The sequence below is a fragment of the Thalassophryne amazonica genome, chromosome 5, assembly GCF_902500255.1.
Source record: "Thalassophryne amazonica chromosome 5, fThaAma1.1, whole genome shotgun sequence".
Taxonomy (NCBI): Eukaryota; Metazoa; Chordata; class Actinopteri; order Batrachoidiformes; family Batrachoididae; genus Thalassophryne; species Thalassophryne amazonica.
The window spans coordinates 126,387,667-126,414,394 of NC_047107.1; the positions used below are offsets into that span (position 1 = coordinate 126,387,667).

The 26,728-nt window shown below is 42.0% G+C and overlaps 1 protein-coding gene across 1 annotated transcript in view; it reads left to right on the forward strand.

Moving 5' to 3' along the window:
• The window catches only part of stxbp1b (syntaxin binding protein 1b), a 71,035-nt gene that overhangs the window by 27,249 nt on the left and 17,058 nt on the right, over positions 1 to 26,728 (forward strand). The window contains 5 exon segments of the mRNA XM_034171307.1: positions 15,843 to 15,892; positions 15,978 to 16,059; positions 16,537 to 16,613; positions 16,809 to 16,887; positions 22,424 to 22,527. Of these exon segments, the coding sequence (XP_034027198.1) occupies positions 15,843 to 15,892; positions 15,978 to 16,059; positions 16,537 to 16,613; positions 16,809 to 16,887; positions 22,424 to 22,527 (392 nt within the window).

Sequence of the window (26,728 nt, forward strand, 5' to 3'; positions counted from 1 at the left end):
CATAAAATTTTATTACAGAGATTAGAGCATGCCATAGGTATTAAAGGCACTGCGCTGCGGTGGTTTGAATCATATTTATCTAATAGATTACAATTTGTTCATGTAAATGGGGAATCGTCTTCACAGACTAAGGTTAATTATGGAGTTCCACAAGGTTCTGTGCTAGGACCAATTTTATTCACTTTATACATGCTTCCCTTAGGCGGTATTATTAGACAGCATTGCTTAAATTTTCATTGTTACGCAGATGATACCCAGCTTTATCTATCCATGGAGCCAGAGGACACACACCAGTTAGCTAAACTGCAGGATTATCTTACATACATAAAGACATGGATGACCTCTAATTTCCTGCTTTTAAACTCAGATAAAACTGAAGTTATTGTACTTGGCCCCACAAATCTTAGAAACATGGTGTCTAACCAGATCCTTACTCTGGATGGCATTACCCTGACCTCTAGTAATACTGTGAGAAATCTTGGAGTCATTTTTGATCAGGATATGTCATTCAAAGCGCATATTAAACAAATATGTAGGACTGCTTTTTTGCATTTGCGCAATATCTCTAAAATCAGAAAGGTCTTGTCTCAGAGTGATGCTGAAAAACTAATTCATGCATTTATTTCCTCTAGGCTGGACTATTGTAATTCAATGCGGAGACAGCGCTAGAGTCCATCTACAACGTCACTACAGCGCTTCAGTCACAACATTCGAATGCTTTCTTCATTATTTCTGGGGATTTTAATCATGTCCTATTGGACACTACTCTGCCCTCCTTCCACCAATATGTCACCTGTCCCACAAGAAAAACTAAGACCATTGACCTGTTGTATGCAAACACCATCAATGCATATTCAGCTTCCCCCCTACCTCCACTAGGCAAATCTGACCATAATCTGGTCCACTTACAACCCACTTACACTCCTCTGGTTAAAAGGCAAACAGTGATAATCAGGTCTGTTCGAAAATGGTCACCTGAAGCAGAGGAAGCTCTCAGGGACTGTTTTGCCACCACAGATTGGAGTGTTTTGGTTGATGCTCATGGAGAGGACCTCGAGGGGGCAGTGGGCTGTCTGTCAGATTATCTGAACTTTTGTATGGACCAGGTGGTACCAGTCAGAACTGTTAAATGTTTTGACAATAAGAAGCTGTGGAACACAGCTGAAGTGAAGGGGCTCCTGAACAGGAAGAAGTGGGTGTTTAGGAGCAGGGATTGGGAGGGGGTGAGGGCAGTGCAGGGGGAGCTCAAACTTTGTTTAAAGCAGGCTAAAGAGGAGTATGGTAAAAAGCTGGAGAGGACGCTGTCTAATAAAAACATGCGGGAGGTCTGGAGAGGAATGAAAACCATCACTGGCTGTGGTAGTAAGGGCAATCTGGGTTGCATGGACATTCAGAGAGCTAAGGAGCTGAACACCTTTTTTAAACGGTTCAGCTCACCCCCGACCAATCCCCAACAGCCTATTGTTAGCTCCCCAGACCACCCCCGTCCTGCCTCTCCCATATGTGCCTCTTTCTCTCCCTCACTAGCCCCCAACTCACCCAACTCAACTCACCCCTCCATTACCACAAACCAGGTGACTTCAGCACTGCGACGTCTCCACCCTAGGAAGGCTGCGGGACCTGACTTGGTTTGTCCAAGGCTCCTGAAGGCCTGTGCTGTGGAGCTGGGAGAACCGCTGCAATGGGTCTTCAACTTGAGTCTGCGGCTGGGCAAGGTTCCCTTACTATGGAAAACATCCTGTATTGTGCCAGTTCCTAAGATCAGTCGCCCTCGCGAGCTCAATGACTACAGGCCAGTCGCCCTCACGTCACACGTGATGAAAACACTGGAGTGACTGGTTCTGCAGTTCATGCAGCCCCAGGTGCAGGCAGTGAGGGATCCTCTCCAGTTTACCTACCGGGAGAGGGTGGGTGTTGAGGATGCGGTCCTCTATCTCCTACACCGTGTTCTTAAGTACCTGGATGGGGGGGGGATGCACTGTGAGAATGCTATTTTTTGACTTCTCCAGTGCTTTTAATACCATCTACCCCAGCCTTCTCCAGGATAAACTCAACATCATGGCTGTGCACCCCCATTTAGTGAGCTGGATCTCAGACTATCTTACCAATAGGCCGCAGTTTGTCCGGGTGGGGGACTGCAGGTCTTCAACTCTGACTTGCAGTACTGGAGCACCTCAGGGCACTGTGCTCTCTCCTCTCCTCTTCACCCTCTACACCATGGACTTTCGTTACAACTCCAATACATGTCACATGCAGAAGTTCTCAGATGACACTGCAATTGTGGCATGTATTCTGGAGGGGGACGAGAGGGAGTACAGAGGCCTGGTGAAGGACTTTGTGCAGTGGTGCCGGCTGAATAAGCTCCAGCTGAACACCACTAAAACAAAGGAGATGGTGTTGGACTTTCACTGGGCACCACGCTCTCTGCAGCCCATTAACATAGGTGGAGCAGAGGTGGAGGTGGTCTCCATGTATAAGTACCTGGGACTACATCTGGACAATAAGCTGAACTGGGCAGCCAACATGGACGCTGTTTATAAGAAGGGCCAGAGCAGAATGTATTTTCTCAGAAGGCTGGCCTCGTTCAGAGTCTGCCCTAAGTTAGTGCACCTGTTTTATCTGGCTATTGTGTCCAGTGTTCTTTTTTATGCCGCGGTGTGTTGGGGGGGCAGTGCTTTTAAGAAGGACATTCATCGACTGAACTGGCTCATTATGAGGGCCGGTTCTGTAGTGGGTCTGGGCTTGGACTCTGTGGAGACAGTGGTGGAGCAGAGAACACTCACAAAGACCCATGCCATCTTGTCTAATGAGAGTCACCCGCTGAACTCTGTCTTCTCCACCCAGAGAAGTTCAGTAAGCTCGAGATTTCGGTCATTGAGATGTTCTACAGAGAGACTGAGGAACTCATTTGTTCCGCGCGCCATTAGGCTGCTTAATGAGGCCTCTGCTGGGAGGGGCAGGAGGGAGAATGTGTTTTAGCAGCTAGTTTTTAGTTATTATTTATTTATTTCTGTGGTGGGCTTTGTTCCTTCCATTTTATTGTATCTTTTAATTCTATTTATCCTTGGAGCACAGATAATGCACAATTTCCCTTGGGATTAATAAAGTATTTGTCTGTCTGTCTGTCTGTCTTATTATCAGGTTGTCCTAAAAGTTCCCTGAAAAGCCTTCAGTTAATTCAAAATGCTGCAGCTAGAGTACTGACGGGGACTAGAAGGAGAGAGCATATCTCACCCATATTGGCCTCTCTTCACTGGTTTCCTGTTAATTCTAGAATAGAATTTAAAATTCTTCTTACTTATAAGGTTTTGAATAATCAGGTCCCATCTTATCTTAGGGACCTCATAGTACCATATCACCCCAATAGAGCGCTTCGCTCTCAGACTGCAGGCTTACTTGTAGTTCCTAGGGTTTGTAAGAGTAGAATGGGAGGCAGAGCCTTCAGCTTTCAGGCTCCTCTCCTGTGGAACCAGCTCCCAATTCAGATCAGGGAGACAGACACCCTCTCTACTTTTAAGATTAGGCTTAAAACTTTCCTTTTTGCTAAAGCTTATAGTTAGGGCTGGATCAGGTGACCCTGAACCATCCCTTAGTTATGCTGCTATAGACTTAGACTGCTGGGGGGTTCCCATGATGCACTGAGTGTTTCTTTCTCTTTTTGCTCTGTATGCACCACTCTGCATTTAATCATTAGTGATTGATCTCTGCTCCCCTCCACAGCATGTCTTTTTCCTGGTTCTCTCCCTCAGCCCCAACCAGTCCCAGCAGAAGACTGCCCCTCCCTGAGCCTGGTTCTGCTGGAGGTTTCTTCCTGTTAAAAGGGAGTTTTTCCTTCCTACTGTCGCCAAGTGCTTGCTCACAGGGGGTCATTTTGACTGTTGGGGTTTTTCTGTAATTATTGTATGGCTTTTGCCTTACAATATAAAGTGCCTTGGGGCAACTGTTTGTTGTGATTTGGCGCTATATAAATAAAATTGATTTGATTTGATTTGATTAAAGAGGCCACTATCTGGTGGGCTCAGAAAAAAGAAAATCCTTCAGGAATCCCAATTTGGTTTTCAGTAAAGGAAACCAATCAAACATATTTTGTAAATCATTTAAAAGGCTTTTCTAGATGCATTAATATTGATATGACAACTGATAATTTAATATAGACTGTTGTGTGGGCCGCCAGAAGAGGAGGTACTGCTGGCCCACCACCAGAGGGCGCCCTGTCTGAAGTGCGGGCTTCAGGCACAGGAGGGCGCTGCCACCTTCCAAGAGCGGCCGGGTTGACAGCTGTCACTCATCGGCTATGACAGCTGTCACCAATCATCTGCGCCTCACCCCGCATAAAAGCAGGACAACACCTCCACCATGTCGCCGAGATATCGTTCTTCCAAGGAGGTAATATTCTCTGCTGTATTTAACACTGACAAATAATCTAAGCTCTTTTTGCAGCCGTTTTCCTGTGGTGTTTCCTTATCTGCTGGATTGGCGTTTGGTGTGATTAGCGTCGGCTTCGCCTCACACCCCAACCAGATAAGTGGTTAAACAGGAGCTGCACGAGTGTGTGATTAGAGGTGGAGGTGGAATAACCACCATCCTTGTTACGGGGTGCATACACACCCACACCTGACTGTTTGTGCTCTTTGCCAGCAGTACCAGATCCGACACGCGGAGACGGTGGCCACCTGGGGAACTCGGGACCTGGCGGCTCCAGTATCCTCCTGGTTCCGTGGCGGAGGAAATCGTGTGGTTCCGGTTCTTCTCCAGACGGACGTCTCCTATCGTCGAGCCTGCCCACACGACACCTTTATTAATTGACCTTGTATTCATTCTATAATCTGCTGTGTGTAGTTGTGGCATTCACAACAGTAAAGTGTTCAGATTTAACTTCTCCTATTGTCCGTTCATTTGCACCCCCTGTTGTGGGTCTGTGTCACTACACTTTCACAACAATAGACATTGAAAATGCTGATGTTTATACAAAACCCAATGTCTGACTATGATCCCCTGACTGTATTAAATTCTTTATTGTTTCTAATGCAACAAAAACATAATTTATATCTTAAAACTCGAAATACTACTGCAGTAACTCAGAGGAGTAATTTAACCAATCTTATTCATTACATTTTTAGACTTAGAAAAGTGTAATAAAACACTCAGATGGTATATGATTTGTATATATTTGGCTAAGAATTGTATGACATTTCCTAAAACACACATGGCCTAAGAGTTAAAAAGTGTAATCATTATGTGAGCACAGGCTCACATTGAGATCAGAAAGACTCATCTAGAGTTATCTGGAATAAAGAGATTTGTATTTTTAGGAAAGAAAGCCTGAAACCAGCTTGCTTGTGTGAAGCGTCTTGAGGCAACTTTGTGTCATGCTCCTTCCCGACTCAGGGTTTAATTCTTTGTGTTATTTCTTCTGTGATTTTAGTTTTCATATATTTATGCTTTGTCATGTAAATCTCAGTTTGGTTGTGTTTATTGCTTTTCTTTGTATTGCACTTTTGTCACTGGTTCATTCTTTGGTTATCATCTATTCTGTAGTTGGTTATTGTTTTCTTTCACTCTTGGTCCCTTTAGTTACTTTTGTCTTAGTTTAGTTCTGGTTGTCACATTTATTGTATTATGCTTTAGTCACGGGGTTTTGTTGTTATTTATCTTCAGTGTTGCTCATCAGATTATGTTCCATTTGTCATTTATTAGATTCTCAGTTTATCAGTTATCTTGTTTTATTTATTGCACTATCCTGTAGTCACCGGTTTTGTTTATTTTCTGTTTAACCAAGAGTTTGTTTTTGCCATCATCATTTATTGTATTCTCTTTTATGTCTCAGCCAGTATCAGTTCCGTCCTAGTTTGGTTTAATATTAGGGTTCTTGTTTTTTCCCATTTTTAGACTAGTCACATTATTTCTTAGTTTTGCCCCTTTCGTTTTGCTCACGCATTATAGTTTGTCTGGAACACGTCAAGTTATTCACAGTTAGTTTTTCTGTCACTTATTTCTCTTGCTTTGCACCACTTTGTTTTTCACTCCCGCACTCTCTTGCCTTTCCTCCCTCTTCTTTGATTTGCTAAACCACTCCTCTTTCCAGAACCTTCCACACACCTGCTTCACATCACCTTGATTAGTCTGCTCCTTATTTAAGCCCTCACTGTTCCACAGCTCACTGCCTGATTGTTGACTTAGTTCACTCTCTCACCTTTAGTTCATGTCGTTTTTGCTTCTTAGTGTTTTGACCTTGCTTGTTTGCTCTAACCTCCGCCTTGATCCTGAACTCAGCTTATTTTTATTATCTTATTTATCGCTGCCATCATGTAACTTACACAAATTGTATTTGAGGGATCTACAGTCAGTTTTGTTGTCAGTGTGGACCTAATTTTATAAAGTAACTTGCAGATTACTAGCTTGATGGAAAACAATAAACACATATTTGTGAACCTCCAACTTTAACAGTCAAATTTATGAGCTAGCACAGCATTGTGCTAACTAGCTTAGTCAGCACAGAGAACAGTAATGGCATACTCTCACGAGCGCCACTAGCTTAGCTTATGGCAAGCTAAAAGTGGAAGGTCTCGTTTTGGCCAAACAACTAACCAGTTTCTTGGTATTCTGTGTTAGTACACACCCGCGGCTGACGTGCTTGATGAATTCCTGCGCAAAAAGTAGTTCCCAGACCTGCGATGACACAAGAACTTGTGTATCTCGTGTGTTTTTACGCCTGAATGATCGTAAGTCAATACTCACACTCATCCAGAAGCATCTTCTCATGTCGACAAATTCAGCACTGGGTCAGGCGAAAGTAGTCTGGCGAGTTATCCCACAATGCCAAAAGAGCAGGGATGTCGCTCCAATGAGAGCGGCACGCTGAGCAGGATGCTGTAATGCGCGTGTTAGCTAGCTAACATGATTACTATCATAATAATCAACAATTCTGGGAGGGTATTTATAGTATGCAGTATGAACAAGTGACTGCAAACTATATGTATCTGTTTTTTTAGCAGAAATTTAAAAAATTAGACAATCGTATTTTATTTTATTTATTGATTTATTCCAGACATGTCAAAACCCACATGAACAAAACATTATTAATACACCTAAAGAGATTTGAATATATCTATACATATACATACATACATACATACATCAATCAATCAATCAATTTTTTTTATATAGCGCCAAATCACAACAAACAGTTGCCCCAAGGCGCTTTATATTGTAAGGCAAGGCCATACAATAATTATGTAAAACCCCAACGGTCAAAACGACCCCCTGTGAGCAAGCACTTGGCTACAGTGGGAAGGAAAAACTCCCTTTTAACAGGAAGAAACCTCCAGCAGAACCAGGCTCAGGGAGGGGCAGTCTTCTGCTGGGACTGGTTGGGGCTGAGGGAGAGAACCAGGAAAAAGACATGCTGTGGAGGGGAGCAGAGATCGATCACTAATGATTAAATGCAGAGTGGTGCATACAGAGCAAAAAGAGAAAGAAACAGTGCATCATGGGAACCCCCCAGCAGTCTACGTCTATAGCAGCATAACTAAGGGATGGTTCAGGGTCACCTGATCCAGCCCTAACTATAAGCTTTAGCAAAAAGGAAAGTTTTAAGCCTAATCTTAAAAGTAGAGAGGGTGTCTGTCTCCCTGATCTGAATTGGGAGCTGGTTCCACAGGAGAGGAGCCTGAAAGCTGAAGGCTCTGCCTCCCATTCTACTCTTACAAACCCTAGGAACTACAAGTAAGCCTGCAGTCTGAGGGCGAAGCGCTCTATTGGGGTGATATGGTACTATGAGGTCCCTAAGATAAGATGGGACCTGATTATTCAAAACCTTATAAGTAAGAAGAAGAATTTTAAATTCTATTCTAGAATTAACAGGAAGCCAATGAAGAGAGGCCAATATGGGTGAGATATGCTCTCTCCTTCTAGTCCCCGTCAGTACTCTAGCTGCAGCATTTTGAATTAACTGAAGGCTTTTTAGGGAACTTTTAGGACAACCTGATAATAATGAATTACAATAGTCCAGCCTAGAGGAAATAAATGCATGAATTAGTTTTTCAGCATCACTCTGAGACAAGACCTTTCTGATTTTAGAGATATTGCGTAAATGCAAAAAAGCAGTCCTACATATTTGTTTAATATGCGCTTTGAATGACATATCCTGATCAAAAATGACTCCAAGATTTCTCACAGTATTACTAGAGGTCAGGGTAATGCCATCCAGAGTAAGGATCTGGTTAGACACCATGTTTCTAAGATTTGTGGGGCCAAGTACAATAACTTCAGTTTTATCTGAGTTTAAAAGCAGGAAATTAGAGGTCATCCATGTCTTTATGTCTGTAAGACAATCCTGCAGTTTAGCTAATTGGTGTGTGTCCTCTGGCTTCATGGATAGATAAAGCTGGGTATCATCTGTGAATAAAATTGGTCCTAGCACAGAACCTTGTGGAACTCCATAATTAACTTTAGTCTGTGAAGAAGATTCCCCATTTACATGAACAAATTGTAATCTATTAGACAAATATGATTCAAACCACCGCAGCGCAGTGCCTTTAATAAGCCTTTAATACCTATGGCATGCTCTAATCTCTGTAATAAAATTTTATGGTCAACAGTATCAAAAGCAGCACTGAGGTCTAACATAACAAGCACAGAGATGAGTCCACTGTCCGAGGCCATAAGAAGATCATTTGTAACCTTCACTAATGCTGTTTCTGTACTATGATGAATTCTAAAACCTGACTGAAACTCTTCAAATAGACCATTCCTCTGCAGATGATCAGTTAGCTGTTTTACAACTACCCTTTCAAGAATTTTTGAGAGAAAAGGAAGGTTGGAGATTGGCCTATAATTAGCTAAGATAGCTGGGTCAAGTGATGGCTTTTTAAGTAATGGTTTAATTACTGCCACCTTAAAAGCCTGTGGTACATAGCCAACTAACAAAGATAGATTGATCATATTTAAGATCGAAGCATTAAATAATGGTAGGGCTTCCTTGAGCAGCCTGGTAGGAATGGGGTCTAATAAACATGTTGATGGTTTGGATGAAGTAACTAATGAAAATAACTCAGACAGAACAATCGGAGAGAAAGAGTCTAACCAAATACCGGCATCACTGAAAGCAGCCAAAGATAACGATACGTCTTTGGGATGGTTATGAGTAATTTTTTCTCTAATAGTTAAAATTTTGTTAGCAAAGAAAGTCATGAAGTCATTACTAGTTAAAGTTAATGGAATACTCAGCTCAATAGAGCTCTGACTCTTTGTCAGCCTGGCTACAGTGCTGAAAAGAAACCTGGGGTTGTTCTTATTTTCTTCAATTAGTGATGAGTAGAAAGATGTCCTAGCTTTACGGAGGGCTTTTTTATAGAGCAACAGACTCTTTTTCCAGGCTAAGTGAAGATCTTCTAAATTAGTGAGACGCCATTTCCTCTCCAACTTACGGGTTATCTGCTTTAAGCTACGAGTTTGTGAGTTATACCACGGAGTCAGGCACTTCTGATTTAAAGCTCTCTTTTTTAGAGGAGCTACAGCATCCAAAGTTGTCTTCAATGAGGATGTAAAACTATTGACGAGATACTCTATCTCACTTACAGAGTTTAGGTAGCTACTCTGCACTGTGTTGGTATATGGCATTAGAGAACATAAAGAAGGAATCATATCCTTAAACCTAGTTACAGCGCTTTCTGAAAGACTTCTAGTGTAATGAAACTTATTCCCCACTGCTGGGTAGTCCATCAGAGTAAATGTAAATGTTATTAAGAAATGATCAGACAGAAGGGAGTTTTCAGGGAATACTGTTAAGTCTTCTATTTCCATACCATAAGTCAGAACAAGATCTAAGATATGATTAAAGTGGTGGGTGGACTCATTTACTTTTTGAGCAAAGCCAATTGAGTCTAATAATAGATTAAATGCAGTGTTGAGGCTGTCATTCTCAGCATCTGTGTGGATGTTAAAATCGCCCACTATAATTATCTTATCTGAGCTAAGCACTAAGTCAGACAAAAGGTCTGAAAATTCACAGAGAAACTCACAGTAATGACCAGGTGGACGATAGATAATAACAAATAAAACTGGTTTTTGGGACTTCCAGTTTGGATGGACAAGACTAAGAATCAAGCTTTCAAATGAATTAAAGCTCTGTCTGGGTTTTTGATTAATTAATAAGCTGGAATGGAAGATTGCTGCTAATCCTCCGCCCCGGCCCGTGCTACGAGCATTCTGACAGTTAGTGTGACTCGGGGGTGTTGACTCATTTAAACTAACATATTCATCCTGCTGTAACCAGGTTTCTGTAAGGCAGAATAAATCAATATGTTGATCAATTATTATATCATTTACCAACAGGGACTTAGAAGAGAGAGACCTAATGTTTAATAGACCACATTTAACTGTTTTAGTCTGTGGTGCAGTTGAAGGTGCTATATTATTTTTTCTTTTTGAATTTTTATGCTTAAATAGATTTTTGCTGGTTATTGGTAGTCTGGGAGCAGGCACCGTCTCTACGGGGATGGGGTAATGAGGGGATGGCAGGGGGAGAGAAGCTGCAGAGAGGTGTGTAAGACTACAACTCTGCTTCCTGGTCCCAACCCTGGATAGTCACGGTTTGGAGGATTTAAGAAAATTGGCCAGATTTCTAGAAATGAGAGCTGCTCCATCCAAAGTGGGATGGATGCCGTCTCTCCTAACAAGACCAGGTTTTCCCCAGAAGCTTTGCCAATTATCTATGAAGCCCACCTCATTTTTTGGACACCACTCAGACAGACAGCAATTCAAGGAGAACATGCGGCTAAACATGTCACTCCCGGTCCGATTGGGGAGGGGCCCAGAGAAAACTACAGAGTCCGACATTGTTTTTGCAAAGTTACACACCGATTTAATGTTAATTTTAGTGACCTCCGATTGGCGTAACCGGGTGTCATTACTGCCGACGTGAATTACAATCTTACCAAATTTACGCTTAGCCTTAGCCAGCAGTTTCAAATTTCCTTCAATGTCGCCTGCTCTGGCCCCCGGAAGACAATTGACTATGGTTGCTGGTGTCGCTAACTTCACATTTCGCAAAACAGAGTCGCCAATAACCAGAGTTTGATCCTCGGCGGGTGTGTCGTCGAGTGGGGAAAAACGGTTAGAGATGTGAACGGGTTGGCGGTGTACACGGGGCTTCTGTTTAGGGCTACGCTTCCTCCTCACAGTCACCCAGTCGGCCTGCTTTCCCGGCTGCTCGGGATCTGCCAGGGGGTAACTAACGGCGGCTAAGCTACCTTGGTCCGCACCGACTACAGGGGCCTGGCTAGCTGTAGAATTTTCCACGGTGCGGAGCCGAGTCTCCAATTCGCCCAGCCTGGCCTCCAAAGCTACGAATAAGCTACACTTATTACAAGTACCGTTACTGCTAAAGGAGGCCGAGGAATAACTAAACATTTCACACCCAGAGCAGAAAAGTGCGGGAGAGATAGGAGAAGCCGCCATGCTAAATCGGCTAAGAGCTAGTAGCTACGCTAAGCTAGCGGATTCCTAAAAACACGCAAAGTGAATAATGTGTAAATAATTTAGAGGTGATTCAGCAGAGGGAGTGCTTTAGTTAAGGCACGTAAAGATTACACTGGGAAACAAATCGTAATCTAGATAACTAGATCAATCTAACTGCGCAGATTAAACAGCTAACAGATACAGAAAAACACCGCTGTGCTCCGGAACAGGAAGTGATACAATACCGCAGTGAGAGCCAACCACCAGTAGAGGCAAGCAAGAGGAAACGAGTACCTACATATAAACATATTGACAGATACACATATGTGTATATACATTCTCATATATGCACATACACATATGTTTAAGCATATATATATATATATATATATATAACTCATTTCAAGTGATTTCTTTCCTTTTTCCATTTTTCCTTTTTGTGAATAGGCATTTACAAATTAAATTAAATAAATTAAAGGTAATAAATACAGTGAGGAAAATAAGTATTTGAACACACTGCGATTTTGCAAGTTCTCCTGCTTAGAAATCATGGAGGGGTCTGAAATTTTCATCTTAGGCGCTGCGGTGGTTTGAATCATATTTATCTAATAGATTACAATTTGTTCATGTAAATGGGGAATCTTCTTCACAGACTAAAGTTAATTATGGAGTTCCACAAGGTTCTGTGCTAGGACCAATTTTATTCACTTTATACATGCTTCCCTTAGGCAGTATTATTAGACGGTATTGCTTAAATTTTCATTGTTACGCAGATGATACCTAGCTTTATCTATCCATGGAGCCAGAGGACACACACCAATTAGCTAAACTGCAGGATTGTCTTACAGACATAAAGACATGGATGACCTCTAATTTCCTGCTTTTAAACTCAGATAAAACTGAAGTTATTGTACTTGGCCCCACAAATCTTAGAAACATGGTGTCTAACCAGATCCTTACTGTGGATGGCATTACCCTGACCTCTAGTAATACTGTGAGAAATCTTGGAGTCATTTTGATCAGGATATGTCATTCAAAGCGCATATTAAACAAATATGTAGGACTGCTTTTTTGCATTTACGCAATATCTCTAAAATCAGAAAGGTCTTGTCTCAGAGTGATGCTGAAAAACTAATTCATGCATTTATTTCCTCTAGGCTGGACTATTGTAATTCATTATTATCAGGTTGTCCTAAAAGTTCCCTAAAAAGCCTTCAGTTAATTCAAAATGCTGCAGCTAGAGTACTGACGGGGACTAGAAGGAGAGAGCATATCTCACCCATATTGGCCTCTCTTCATTGGCTTCCTGTTAATTCTAGAATAGAATTTAAAATTCTTCTTCTTACTTATAAGGTTTTGAATAATCAGGTCCCATCTTATCTTAGGGACCTCGTAGTACCATATCACCCCAATAGAGCGCTTCGCTCTCAGACTGCAGGCTTACTTGTAGTTCCTAGGATTTGTAAGAGTAGAATGGGAGGCAGAGCCTTCAGCTTTCAGGCTCCTCTCCTGTGGAACCAGCTCCCAATTCAGATCAGGGAGACAGACACCCTCTCTACTTTTAAGATTAGGCTTAAAACTTTCCTTTTTGCTAAAGCTTATAGTTAGGGCTGGATCAGGTGACCCTGAACCATCCCTTAGTTATGCTGCTATAGACGTAGACTGCTGGGGGGTTCCCATGATGCACTGTTTCTTTCTCTTTTTGCTCTGTATGCACCACTCTGCATTTAATCATTAGTGATCGATCTCTGCTCCCCTCCACAGCATGTCTTTTTCCTGGTTCTCTCCCTCAGCCCCAACCAGTCCCAGCAGAAGACTGCCCCTCCCTGAGCCTGGTTCTGCTGGAGGTTTCTTCCTGTTAAAAGGGAGTTTTTCCTTCCCACTGTAGCCAAGTGCTTGCTCACAGGGGGTCGTTTTGACCGTTGGGGTTTTACATAATTATTGTATGGCCTTGCCTTACAATATAAAGCGCCTTGGGGCAACTGTTTGTTGTGATTTGGCGCTATATAAAAAAATTGATTGATTGATTGATGTCCACTGTGAGAGACATAATCTAAACCAAAAAAATCTGTGCATGTATGATTTTCTTTTTAAAAATAATTTATTTGTATGTTACTGCTGCAAATAAGTATTTGAACACCTGTGAAAATCAATGTTAATATTTGGTACAGTAGCCTTTGTTTGCAATTACTAAGGTCAAACGTTTCCTGTATGCAGCTGACGACCTATTTGAGGTTGTTAGCTGCATAAAGACACCTGTCCACCCCACACAATCAGTAAGACTCCAACTACTAACATGGCTAAGACCAAAGAGCTGGAGGAAGACGAATGCTGAGTACCATCCCAAAAACACCATCCCTACTGTGAAGCATGGGGGTGGAAGCATCATGCTTTGGGGGTGTTTTTCTGCACATGGGACAGGACGACTGCACTGTATTAAGGAGAGGATGACCGGGGCCATGTATTGCAAGGTTTTTGGGAACAACCTCCTTCTCTCAGTTAGAGCATTGAAGATGTGTCGTGGATGGGTTTTCAACATGACAATGATCCAAAGCAGGATAACCAAGGAGTGGCTCCGTAAGAAGCCTATCAAGGTTCTGGAGTGGCCGAGCCAGTCTCCAGACCTAAACCCAATTCAAGACGTGATGTTTTGCAGTTTTGTTTTGTGATCAAGACAGGATAACCTCCTTGTCACGGTGCAGATATGTAAAGGAATATCTGTAGTAGGGAAAATTTTAACTGCTTTTGGCAAAGTACATGCAACTATGTCCACAACTGTAAATGCACTACATTTATCCTTTACCTGAGGAAGTGACCTGTGATGGACTGGTGTCCTGTCTGGGGGCGGGGTTATATATTCTCATCCATCTTAGTCAGTAGACTCCGTGGATAAAGACCGGCACCAGCGGGTCTCAGGGCCTATATAGACCTTACTAGTTTATGCTTGGCAGCGGTGAAATCAGCAGAAGGAAAACATGTTGCCTGTGAGTGTGTGTGATGTCACACCCGCTGACACAGAAACAGCACTGACGTGCAGCATGTGGAGCTGTAAGAGGATTGTGAAGAGATTAGAGGCCATGATTGAAATGGGTCTGTCAGTCCCAGTGGACTGAGATGATGTCCACTCTGTCAGTCGAGGACACACTACAGTGGGAGGCGGTCAATAACATCAGAAGGATATTACAAAATATCTGTTTGATTCCCTCTCAGATAGTGAATATAAGTCAGATTCACAGTCTACAAACTGAGCTATTGTTCTACACAAGGAGAATCACTTGCATTGTGAAGGAAGGTCAGCTACACGATTTTGGCTCATGTGGTGTGTTTCTCTGGGCAGGAACCAGCACGCAGGTGCATCAGTATGTTGGAATCCAGTAGTTGGAAAAGCCCAAGAACACGTCCACACGTGACCCGGCTGTGGCAGATATATGGCTTCTTGTGAGAGGTCGGGACAGACTGGTTGTCTGCCAGGCTCATTGCCATCCAGGGCTTAAGGCAGTTAGGTAGTGTGGCAGATGTGGTCAATGTGCAGAACCAACAGATGCTCCCAGACCTGACCTGACCCAGAGGAGGGAGCGGGAATTGACATGTACATGGGGGGTCTCAGTCTTTCTTAAATCCATCCATAAATAAAAAGGCTCAGAAACACTGATTTAGAGGATGTGGATGATGTGCATTGAATCTGTTGGGTTGGATAGAAACATCTCAAGGATGATCAGTGGAAACAGGACGCACCTGAGCTCAACTTTGAGCTTCATGACAAAGGCTGTGAATACTTATGTACATGTGATTTCTTAGTTTTTTATTTTTAATACATTTGCAAACCCCCCCCCCCCCAAAAAAAAACAAAAAAAAAACAAACAAAAAAAAAAAAACACAACTTTTTCATGTTGTCATTATGGGCTTTTGTGTGTAGAATTTTGAGGAAACAAACAAAATGCATTTTATCTGTTTTGGAATAAGGCTGTAACATAACAAAACGTGCAGAAAGTAAAGCGCTGTGAATACTTTCCAGATGCACTGTAAATAATGCACTTGTGTACAGATCTGATTGGTCCATACTTGAGTTTATGCTGCTATGGCTAGCTGTTTTGATTTTCTGGCAAATGTGTCTCACTCACTCACTCACTCACTCACTCACTCACTCACTCACTCACTCACTCACTCACTCACTCACTCACTCACTCACTCACTCACTCACTCACTCACTCACTCACTCACTCACTCAATCTTCAACCACTTACTCCATTTAAGGGCCATGTGGGCAAATGTGCCTTTTTTTATTCCTGCATGATTTTTTTTTAAATCCAACATGTTGTAGATTTCTCATTTCTGTTTTCTTCAAACAGTTTTTTATCTAATTATTTTTTCCTTCTTAACAGAGATAATGAACAACGTCATCAAGAAGGCGAGAGAAAAAGGACAGTGGAAGGTACTGTCACATTTATATGTACAACAGTACATACTGCATAATACTACAGCAGTGTGCACTATAGCTCCCCACTGTACTGTCATAGGTGCTCGTGGTGGACAAACTCAGTATGCGGATGGTTTCCTCCTGCTGTAAGATGACAGATATCATGTCAGAGGGAATTACCAGTAAGCCCCCTTCACAATAAAACCTAATGTCGTACAATTAATTCACTTCATATCAAGGCACCCATTAGGTAGCGGTAGTGACGATGTCAGCCATGTGGACTCATAGTACACAGTAATTACCTGCTTTTCTTCTACATGTTAATGTGCATTTATGCAAGTGACAACTAATCAATTGGCTTATCAAGAAATATTAAGAAGAACAAAATAAAATTAAATCACTACTGAGATATGCTAATAAAAAGTCTTCAAATGAAAATCTATGTCTAGATTTATATGTTTTCATTTGATATAATAATAATAATTTTATTACTATTGCATGCTGCAGTGAAAACATTAATATTTTCTGTTAGTTTGTTTGCACTGTGCACCAGATGTACAATAGGGCTCTATGAGAATAATACAATTTAGATCTTATTTTAATGGAGTGAAAGTTGGCAGATGATCAGTGAATGTCAACGTTTCTTCCCATGGTCCCAGTTGTAGAAGATATAACTAAGCGGCGAGAGCCTCTGCCCAGCATGGAGGCCATCTACCTGATAACACCCACAGATGAAGTAAGCTGCCATCAGTGACGCTCACTTCAACTCATGTGCACCACATTCACTTCATTATTATATTTGCTTGAAGTGTATTTTTTAAGTAAATTCAAAATGCATTTCCAGTTTCTTTAGGTGGTATAGTGTGTGGTATTTCCATATATACATTATGTTAAATGACGATATGATTGTCATTTTCTGTTCTTCTCTCAGTCTGTTGAGGCTTTGATTGATGACTTCAGAGATCCACGAGCTCCGACGTACCGAGCAGCTCATGTCTTTTTCACCGACTGTGAGTACTGATCTCCACGACTCATCTGCCCAGACCTCAGTCGGATATTTGCAAACCAAAAGCATTGAAACTTTCCAAATGTTAAAGAAGTAAAAACACCTGGAAATACTTTAAAATCTGAATGTAAAAAGTTTGTTTTAGTTTCAAGTACAGCCCAACAGATATATCGGTGGCCAATACTGTATGAACCTTTGACAAACGTATTGATATCGACCTCGCTTTTGCCGATATGAAAACTTTCATTTTACCACATAAATGAGGCAGAAAAACACTTTGGCTGTTAGAAATGGTGTTGTTACATAGTTTGCCCAGCAGACGGTGCTCCGGTGGCATTGTTTACAATGCTGTCAAGCATGGTTGGGACCCCATCACCCCTTGTTCACCCAGACTACAAGAGAAAGAGGGAAAGTGATCATTCATTTTCAGAGTGGGCATTTGTGACAAGATACACGTGGTCATTATGTCACCAGCTAGGCGGGGCCAATGTTGATGAGAAATCTATTTTACATGCTTACTGAGTGATGCAACATGGCGTCTGCCAATCTAAGAGAAGAAAGTGTATGTTGGTTTGTTGTTGGTTATCTTCTTCTTTTGGCTGCTCCCATTAGGGGGCGCCACAGCAGATCAATCATTTCCATCTCACCCTGTCCTCTGTATCTTCCTCTGTCTCACCAACCACCTGCTTGTCCTCCCTCACCACATCCATAAACCTCCTCTTTGGTCTCCCTCTTCTCCTCCTGCCTGGTGACTCCATCCTCAGCATCCTTCTCCCTATATACCCTGGGTCCCTCCTCTGTACATGTCCAAACCATCTCATTGTCGCCTCTCTGACTTTGTCACCAAACCATTCCACCTGAGTTGTCCCTCTGATATGTTAATTTCTAATCCTGTCCATTCTTGTCACTCCCAAAGAGAATCTCAACATCTTCAGCTCTGCCTCCTGTCTTTTTGTTAGTGTCACCGTCTCTAAACCATACAACATAGCCGGTCGCACTACTGTTTTATAAACTTTCCTCTTCACTCTTGCTGACATTCTTCGGTCACAAATCACTCCTGCCACCTTTCTCCACCCACTCCACCCTGCCTGCACTCTCTTCTTCAACTCTCTACCACACTCTCCATTACTTTGAACAGTTGACCCCCCCCCCCCCCCCCCCAAAGTATTTAGAATCATCTACGTGGTCTATTAGATAATACACCGACCCTTTTATTTTTTTTTAACTATATGGATTTGAATGACGTGCGATTACACCAATCATGCTTGAACCATCGTGCGCATGCGTGAGTTTTTTCACGCGTGTCGGTGACGTCATTTCGCTGTGGGCAGGCCTTGAGTGAGATGTGGTCCCGCCCTCTCGGCTGAATTCCTTTGTTTCACACGCTGCTCGAGACGGCGCGCGTTGCTTTATCAACATTTTTTCTGGACCTGTGAGGGATATCCGAGTGGACACTATTCGAGAAATTAAGCTGGTTTTCGGTGAAAAGTTTAACGGCTGATGAGAGATTATGGGGTGTTTCTGTCGCTGTAAGGACTTCCCACAGAGCGGGACGTCGTGCAGCGCTTCCAGGCGCCGTCGTCGGCCTGTTTCGACCTGAAAACATCCTAATTTAAGGCTTAATTCACCCAGGACGTCGTGAGAGAACAGAGAAGATTCAGAAGAGGCCGGCATGAGGACTTTATGCGGACATTCCACTGTTTAAGGACATTTTTTAATGAAAGACATGCGCGCAAATTCAGGCAGCTTTTGATGGCTTTCAACAAGTGAGTAAATGAGAAATTGTTTAACAGCTTGGGCATGTTCCAACTTGCCCGTTAAGGTTTCCAACGGAGGTGTTTTTCCTGTTGCGACCCCCCGCGGTCAGGTCCAGCCCGACACACGACTCTGCCCGCACGTTCTTTCATTACAAAATGTCCGTTAACAATGGAATGTCCAAATAAACTCCTCATGCCGACTTCTTCTGAAAGTTCTCTGTTCTCTGACGACTTCCTGGATCAACAGAGCCTGAAATGTGGAAGTTTTCAACTTGAAACGGCGAGACGCTGCCGCCTCGAAGCGCAGATCACCATCAGGCACCGTGGGCCGTCCTTACAGCGACACTACCAGACCAAAATCTCTCATCAGCCGTTAAAATTTTTACCGAAAACCAGCTGAATTTATTGAATGGTGTCCACTCAGTTGTGCTTTACAGTTGTGAAAAAAATTTGATCAAACAAAGCAGCAGTCTCTGAGCCATCCCTAAACAATGAAAAAATCAACGAGAGGGTGGGCCACTCCTCACTCAAAGACTGCCCACAGGCGAATGACGTAACCGACAGGCATGAAAAAACTCTTGCATGCCCACGAGGGTTCAAGCATGTCTGATGTAATCACACGTGATTCAAATCCATATGGTTTTTGAAAAAAATAATAAGGTCGGATACTTTTCTAATAGACCTCGTACTTTCACCACTATTCTATCAGCACTATCCCACTGGGCTCCCTCTCATTCACACACATGCACTCAGTCTTGCTCCTACTAATTTTCATTCCCCTTCTCTCCAGAGCATACAGTGGCTTGCAAAAGTATTCGGCCCCTTAGTATTTCATGCATTTTAATTTATTTATGCCATTTCAAATATAAAAAGTAATTCAGGCTTCTCAGTATAAAACTTTCTAAAATTATCTTCCTTAAACTCAAAGTCAAACCAAATCCCTACAACTTGATATAAATTAATTAAAAATATAAAAGCCAAGATGATGGGTTGCATAAGTAATGGAACACTTTGGTATAATACAAGTAAATAACCAGTTTTATAGCCAGTTTTCTTCAGAAAAGTCAGGGGATGGACACATGAACATTTCCAAGTCACTGAATATGTATTGTACTGATTTACTTTTTGTATTTGAAATGACATGAATAAATTAAAATGTGTGAAGTATCAAGAGGCTGAATACTTTTGCAAGCCACTGTATCTCCACCTCTCCAGGCTGGACTCAACCTGCTCTCTACTCTCTCTACAGAGCACAAAAAATCCACACAATAACATAATCATCATGTTTATGACTTAAACACCTGAGAGTGGAAAATCAGTTCAGGTATTAGAATATGTCATTATTTATGACAGGTAAAGCCCTCAGTGTGGATCAGTAAAGTTATGGGATTGGCTGGAAAATGTTGCAATGACATTTATATGCTGTGACTGCACGCATTGTATTATATGAAATGGTATATGTAAAAGTAAAACTGTGTTTTGTCTGTGCAGCGTGGTAAGCAAAAGAACAGTATGCATCATGGCCTTCCAGAGGACATATACTCAACAAAAATATAAACGCAACACTTTTGGTTTTGCTCCCATTTTGCATGAGATGAACTCAAAGATCTAAAACTTTTTCCACATACACAATATTACAATTTCCCTCAAATATTGTTCACAAACCAGTCTAAATCTGTGATAGTGAGCACTTCTCCTTTACTGAGATAATCCATCCCACCTCACAGGTGTGCCATATCAAGATGCTGATTAGACACCATGATTAGTGCACAGGTGTGCCTTAGACTGCCCACAATAAAAGGCCACTCTGAAAGGTGCAGTTTTGTTTTATTGGGGGGGGGGATACCAGTCAGTATCTGGTGTGACCATCATTTGCCTCATGCAGTGCAACACATCTCCTTCACATAGAGTTGATCAGGTTGTCAATTGTGGCCTGTGGAATGTTGGTCCACTCCTCTTCAATGGCTGTGCGAAGTTGCTGGATATTGGCAGGAACTGGTACACGCTGTCGTATACGCCGGTCCAGAGCATCCCAAACATGCTCAATGGGTGACATGTCCGGTGAGTATGCCGGCCATGCAAGAACTGGGACATTTTCAGCTTCCAAGAATTGTTTACAGATCCTTGCAACATGGGGCCGTGCATTATCCTGCTGCAACATGAGGTGATGTTCTTGGATGTATGGCACAACAATGGGCCTCAGGATCTCGTCACGGTATCTCTGTGCATTCAAAATGCCATCAATAAAATGCACCTGTGTTCTTCGTCCATAACAGACGCCTGCCCATACCATAACCCCACCGCCACCATGGGCCACTCGATCCACAACATTGACATCAGAAAACCGCTCACCCACACGACGCCACACACGCTGTCTGCCATCTGCCCTGGACAGTGTGAACCGGGATTCATCCGTGAAGAGAACACCTCTCCAACGTGCCAAACGCCAGCGAATGTGAGCATTTGCCCACTCAAGTTGGTTACGATGAGGAACTGGAGTCAGGTCGAGACCCCGATGAGGACGACGAGCATGCAGATGAGCTTCCCTGAGACGGTTTCTGACAGTTTGTGCAGAAATTCTTTGGTTATTCAAACCAATTATTTCAGCAGCTGTCCGAGTGGCTGGTCTCAGACGATCTTGGAGGTGAACATGCTGGATGTGGAGGTCCTGGGCTGGTGTGGTTACACGTGGTCTGCGGTTGTGAGGCTGGTTGGATGTACTGCCAAATTCTCTGAAACGCCTTTGGAGACGGCTTATGGTAGAGAAATGAACATTCAATACACGAGCAACAGCTCTGGTTGACATTCCTGCTGTCAGCATGCCAATTGCACGCTCCCTCAAATCTTGCGACATCTGTGGCATTGTGCTGTGTGATAAAACTGCACCTTTCAGAGTGGCCTTTTATTGTGGGCAGTCTAAGGCACACCTGTGCACTAATCATGGTGTCTAATCAGCATCTTGATATGGCACACCTGTGAGGTGGGATGGATTATCTCAGCAAAGGAGAAGTGCTCACTATCACAGATTTAGACTGGTTTGTGAACAATATTTGAGGGGAAATGGTGATATTGTGTATGTGGAAAAAGTTTTAGATCTTTGAGTTCATCTCATGCAAAATGGGAGCAAAACCAAAAGTGTTGCGTTTATATTTTTGTTGAGTAAATAGACCAAGAACATGGCCATAAGACATACTGCCCAACAACGTACTATTAGGTAAAGATTGGTTTCAAAGCACAAATATAGTCACTCCCTGCTGCACTACATTTGGACAGAGGGTCGGGGAGTAATAATACAGTTCTTACACCCAGGGCCTTTAACTCTGAGGTCCAAGTCTTCAGGTTGAAGCCTCGTGTTTACGACTTGGTGGCTCAAAACAGCATGTCAGAAGACTGACAGGTCAGAAGTCCAAGTCTGCAGGTCAGTGGGTCAAGTCTGCAGGTCAGAGGTCCAAGTCTGCAGGTTGGAGCTTTGGAGCCGCAAATGTACAGGTCAGATGTTTGACAGGTCAGAGACTCAAGCCTACAACCCGTAGGCTTGAATCTGTAGATTGGATGCTCAAGTGGCAGGCTACAGAGCAAATACAAATTCCAGAGATGTTTGCAGCAGGAAGTGAACCAGCAGTTATTTTTTAATGTGCTGTGCAAGGAGCAGGAAGTGCATTTCTGCAGTGCAGTGGTCCTCAAGCTGGTCTTCAAGTCCCACCTTACAAAACTTACAGTCCTCTCTGCAGTAACATCAGCACAATTTTAACAGCCGCTCTCTTATGCTGTAATTGTCTGCAGCCATCCCAGACTCATTGTTTGGCCTGCTGACCAAATCCCGCGCTTCCAAAGCCATGAAGGCCTTGACTGAGATCCACATTGCCTTTCTGCCCTATGAGTCACAGGTAAAACCCTGTCATATTTGTCTGCCTCATATTAGACACATTTCCACTTACAGTGGGCGCTGCATACAGTATCGTCTTGCAGCATTCCATTCTGTTTATAAACTTTGGAATAGAAGACGGAGCCGCTGATGTGGAAAAAGTCCAACCTCTTATCACACATACATATCTGCTTCTCTGATTAAGGAAAACAAAGGCGAGAAAAGGAACAGTTTCCAGCAATGGAAATAGACTGTTTGTGCTGGAGCATTTGGGAATTAGGTTTTGCATTCAATCCTCGACTGTCATCCTGCAGTTTTAATCCAGAATGGGAGGGGCACTCCACAAACTCACCTAATCCCTATTCCCATTGGACAGTGCTCTTTATTCACAGCCAGTAGTGCAGCAAAAAAACAGATTGTTTACAGAGAATCCTGCAAAGGGTGATACAGGCACCAAATTCAGCACAAATACTACTTAGACATGAACTCTTTTGAAAAAACTGATTGGCCACTTGAATTTTCAATCGGCGGCCAGGTAGGGATCAATTGAAGAACTACACAGGGGTCAAAATTAAAAGATGCTCCAATCTTATTATAAAGTACACCACATTATTTGTCTGATCATAAACAGTGGTGAGCACAGCTATCCAAAAAGTTAGCTTCAATAACAGATAATCGGCTAACTGAAAAGTTATCTTTTATAAAGCTAAACCAATAAACCACCCCCAAATTTATCAGAAGCTACAGCTAACCGATAACTTCCAGTATTGCCTCCAGTACGCTTGCAAATACTAACAAGTAGAGGTGGGCGGATTGATCCTAATATCGATATCAACGCTGGTATTGATATTGAACGATCCTCATGTACAAAGATCGATACTCTCCGTCTGTAAGAGCAGGGCTGCGCTGTGTCACACAACATGGAGCAGCGCACCCTCCCCCTCTGGTCTTTTGTTGTTGTGCCATCACGTGGCTCAGCGGCACCAGCCAACAGCCATGCAGGTAGGCTCAGCCTGACCCGCCCACTCAGCGCTCTCCTCGAGTCAGCCCTCTACCTCAGGAGATTTTGTTTCAGCTTGTGTTGAGTGACATTTTTTTAAACAAAAATGTTGATTGTGATAATAAAGCATTTTGTTGTCATGTACAACATTTGGTGAAATTCTATCCTAGGTCTTTTGGATCGTTTGGATCTATGAAGCTTAAGTATGAAAAGTATCGGTATCAGTATCGATATCGGCAATACTGGGCCTGTATTTACTTGGTATCGGATCAATGCCAAAATTCCCAGTATTGCCTACCTCTACTAACAAGCTGGTTTTGAGTTTTAACACCAGAGTTGCTTATGGTAGCATCAAAGGTGACCACAGACCCAAACAATGAGTCAGCATTTCTGTCGTTGTAGGGCCTGCCCACTGCTGGAAGCTTTGCAGTGAGCAGGCACTTCCAACAGTGACGCAGTTGAGAGGAGCAGAAAAGGTCAACTCTCTACTCAATAGCAGTGTTGCCATGAGGCGGAGGTCTTGGAAAATAAAGCAGTGCTGACTTATGGTTTTGAGTTATAAATAAAATTAATACCGATAGAATAACTCCATTGATGTCAATTCTGTCATTTGTACAAAGTTAAAATATATATGTTTTAATTTTAAATAATGCACTAATTCTGAAGTTTTGCAACAAACACAGACAGATGCCAAAGGGATTATGGGTAACATGTGCCTCCGCTAACACTGATTGGTTGACTCATTCATTCTATGTAAAAACCAACATGTTAATTTGAGGTGTGTGTTGGTGTTTACATATAAATGTGCTTTTGTAAAATACACAATACAATAACAATGTCTATAAACCCAGAGAATATATTCACAAGAATTTTAGGCACAATATACAGAGTTTAATGCTGTTGTCTGTGTGGAGCCTGATCAGAGCATCTCAAATGCATTTCTTCTGTCGTGAATGTACTGAGATTACCCATAATGCACTGGGCACAGTATGTCCACACTAAAACCTTCAAAATTAGTGCATTTCTTTAAAACTAAAACATATATCTGGTATTTTCACTTTATAAAACTTCAGATGTGACGTTAATTTAAACAACTTGTCCGAAGTTGTTCTGTGACCAGTTTTTATTTGCCTGCAGAGGATAGAGTGGTTTCTTCTTGAACCAGCTGTCCTCTGTTTACAGAGGATAGAACTGTGCATTTACTATAAAACATTTAATAGGTAATTACACAACTGATTTTAGACTTCATAAACATTTGTAACTGTTAAGCTTTGTTTACCACATCCAGTGGTGGGCACAGATAACCAAAAAATTAACTTTGATAACAGATAATCATAACTGAAATGTTATCTTTGATAAAGATAAAACGATAAACCACCCAAAAATGTATTGGAAGTTACAGATAATCGATAAATTCCAGCACTGTCTCTGGTACACTTGCAACTACTAACAAGCTGATTTTGAGTTTAACACCACAATCGCTTCTGCAGGCATCAAAAGCAACAACAGACCCAACCAATGAGTCAGCACTTCTGTCTTTGAACATCTTGCCCCCTGCCGGAATTTCTTGTTTACTAGATGCTTTCCAGCACAAAAGCAAGCTAAGAGGAGCCACGAAACGCAACTCTACTCAATCACAATGCTGCCATCAGGCAGAGGTCTTGGAAAATAAAGCAATGCTGAGTTATGGTTTGGTGTATAAATAAAATGAATACTGATATAACGCTATTAATGTCAATTCTGTCATTTGTACAAAGTTAAAATATAACATATATCTTTTAATGTTGAATAATGCACTAATTCTGAAGTTTTGTAACAAACACAGACAGATTGCAAAGGATTCTGGGTAAAATGTGCCACCACTAAACAGTGATTGGTTGAGTCATTCATTATGTAAACCAACACATTAATGTGACGTGTTTCGTGTGTTGGTGTTTACAGATAAATGTGCTTTTGTAAAATGTTTTTATTTGTAAAAAAAAAAAAAGGCAATTTAAAAAAAAAAAAAAAGCCAAGTTGTAATTAGATAACCATCTGATATAACCGGTGTCAAAATAAATAGAACACTGCCATGATCTACTGGTGCCAGTGCGAGTTTTGTCCCTTTTTTCAGTTGATTTTTCATTGGTGTGAGAATTTTTTGGATCGCACAGAGTTTCAGGTTAATCGCGCGTCCTGCATCCTTTAGTATACATTGAGTAACGAACTGCGTTTAACAGCTCACGACCACCTCTCGCACTGTGCCTGTGCAAACACTGCAGACCTGTCTTGTAATGTTTTTTTTTATGTTTTTTAAACTTTGATGTCTCTCATTGAGAGTTTTTGTAAATTAAGTTTGAAAAAAAGCTTCTGTTTATGTTTTGCTTCTGGAAACACGAGTCCGATGTGTGGTTTTTGAACATACAATGTGTGTGAGAACATAAATCATGCGCTCTGAACTTTTACACCATGCGGTTCTGTGGTACACTTTGAGCTGGAACCGTGTACAGTGATTGAAAATATCAGCCCAGCTTCAGGGCGAATACTGCCATGAACACTACTGGCCAGTAGATGGCAGTAGAGACTTGCCAAAACAAAATTCCAGATAATCTTTGTCTGCTACATTTAAGATGCGTGGAATTTAATAAACGCAAACACAATAACGTCTATAAACCCAGAGAATATATTCACAAGCGTTTTAGGCACTAGAGTTTAATGCTGTTGTCCGTAGAGCCTGATCAGAGTGTCTCAAATGCATTTTTCATGTCGTGAACATACTGAGATTATCCTATACCCATAATGCACTGGGACACAGCATGTCTACACACTAAAACCTTAAAAATTAGCGCATTACTTTAAAACTAAAACATATATCTGATATTTTCACTTTATAAAACTTCAGAAGTGACGTTAATTTAAATAACTTGTCCGAAATTAGCTTGGTTAAAATTTGAACCATAAGTTAAAAATGTATGCCTCTGGATGACTTGGGTGATATTGCCCTGGTATCAGTATGGGGTTAAAAAAAAAAAAAAAAAAAAAGTTTTTGTGTGTGAGTGATCAGTTCTCCTTTGCCTGCAGAGGGTAGAGTGGTTTCTTCTAGAAGCAGCTTGCCTCTTTTTTGGTAGAACTACACATCTGCTACAAAACATTTAACAGGTAGGTGCTCAATTGATTTTAAATTTTATAAGAGTTTGTAGCTGTTAGAGCTTTGTTACCACGTTAACGGTCTAAAAATTATCAG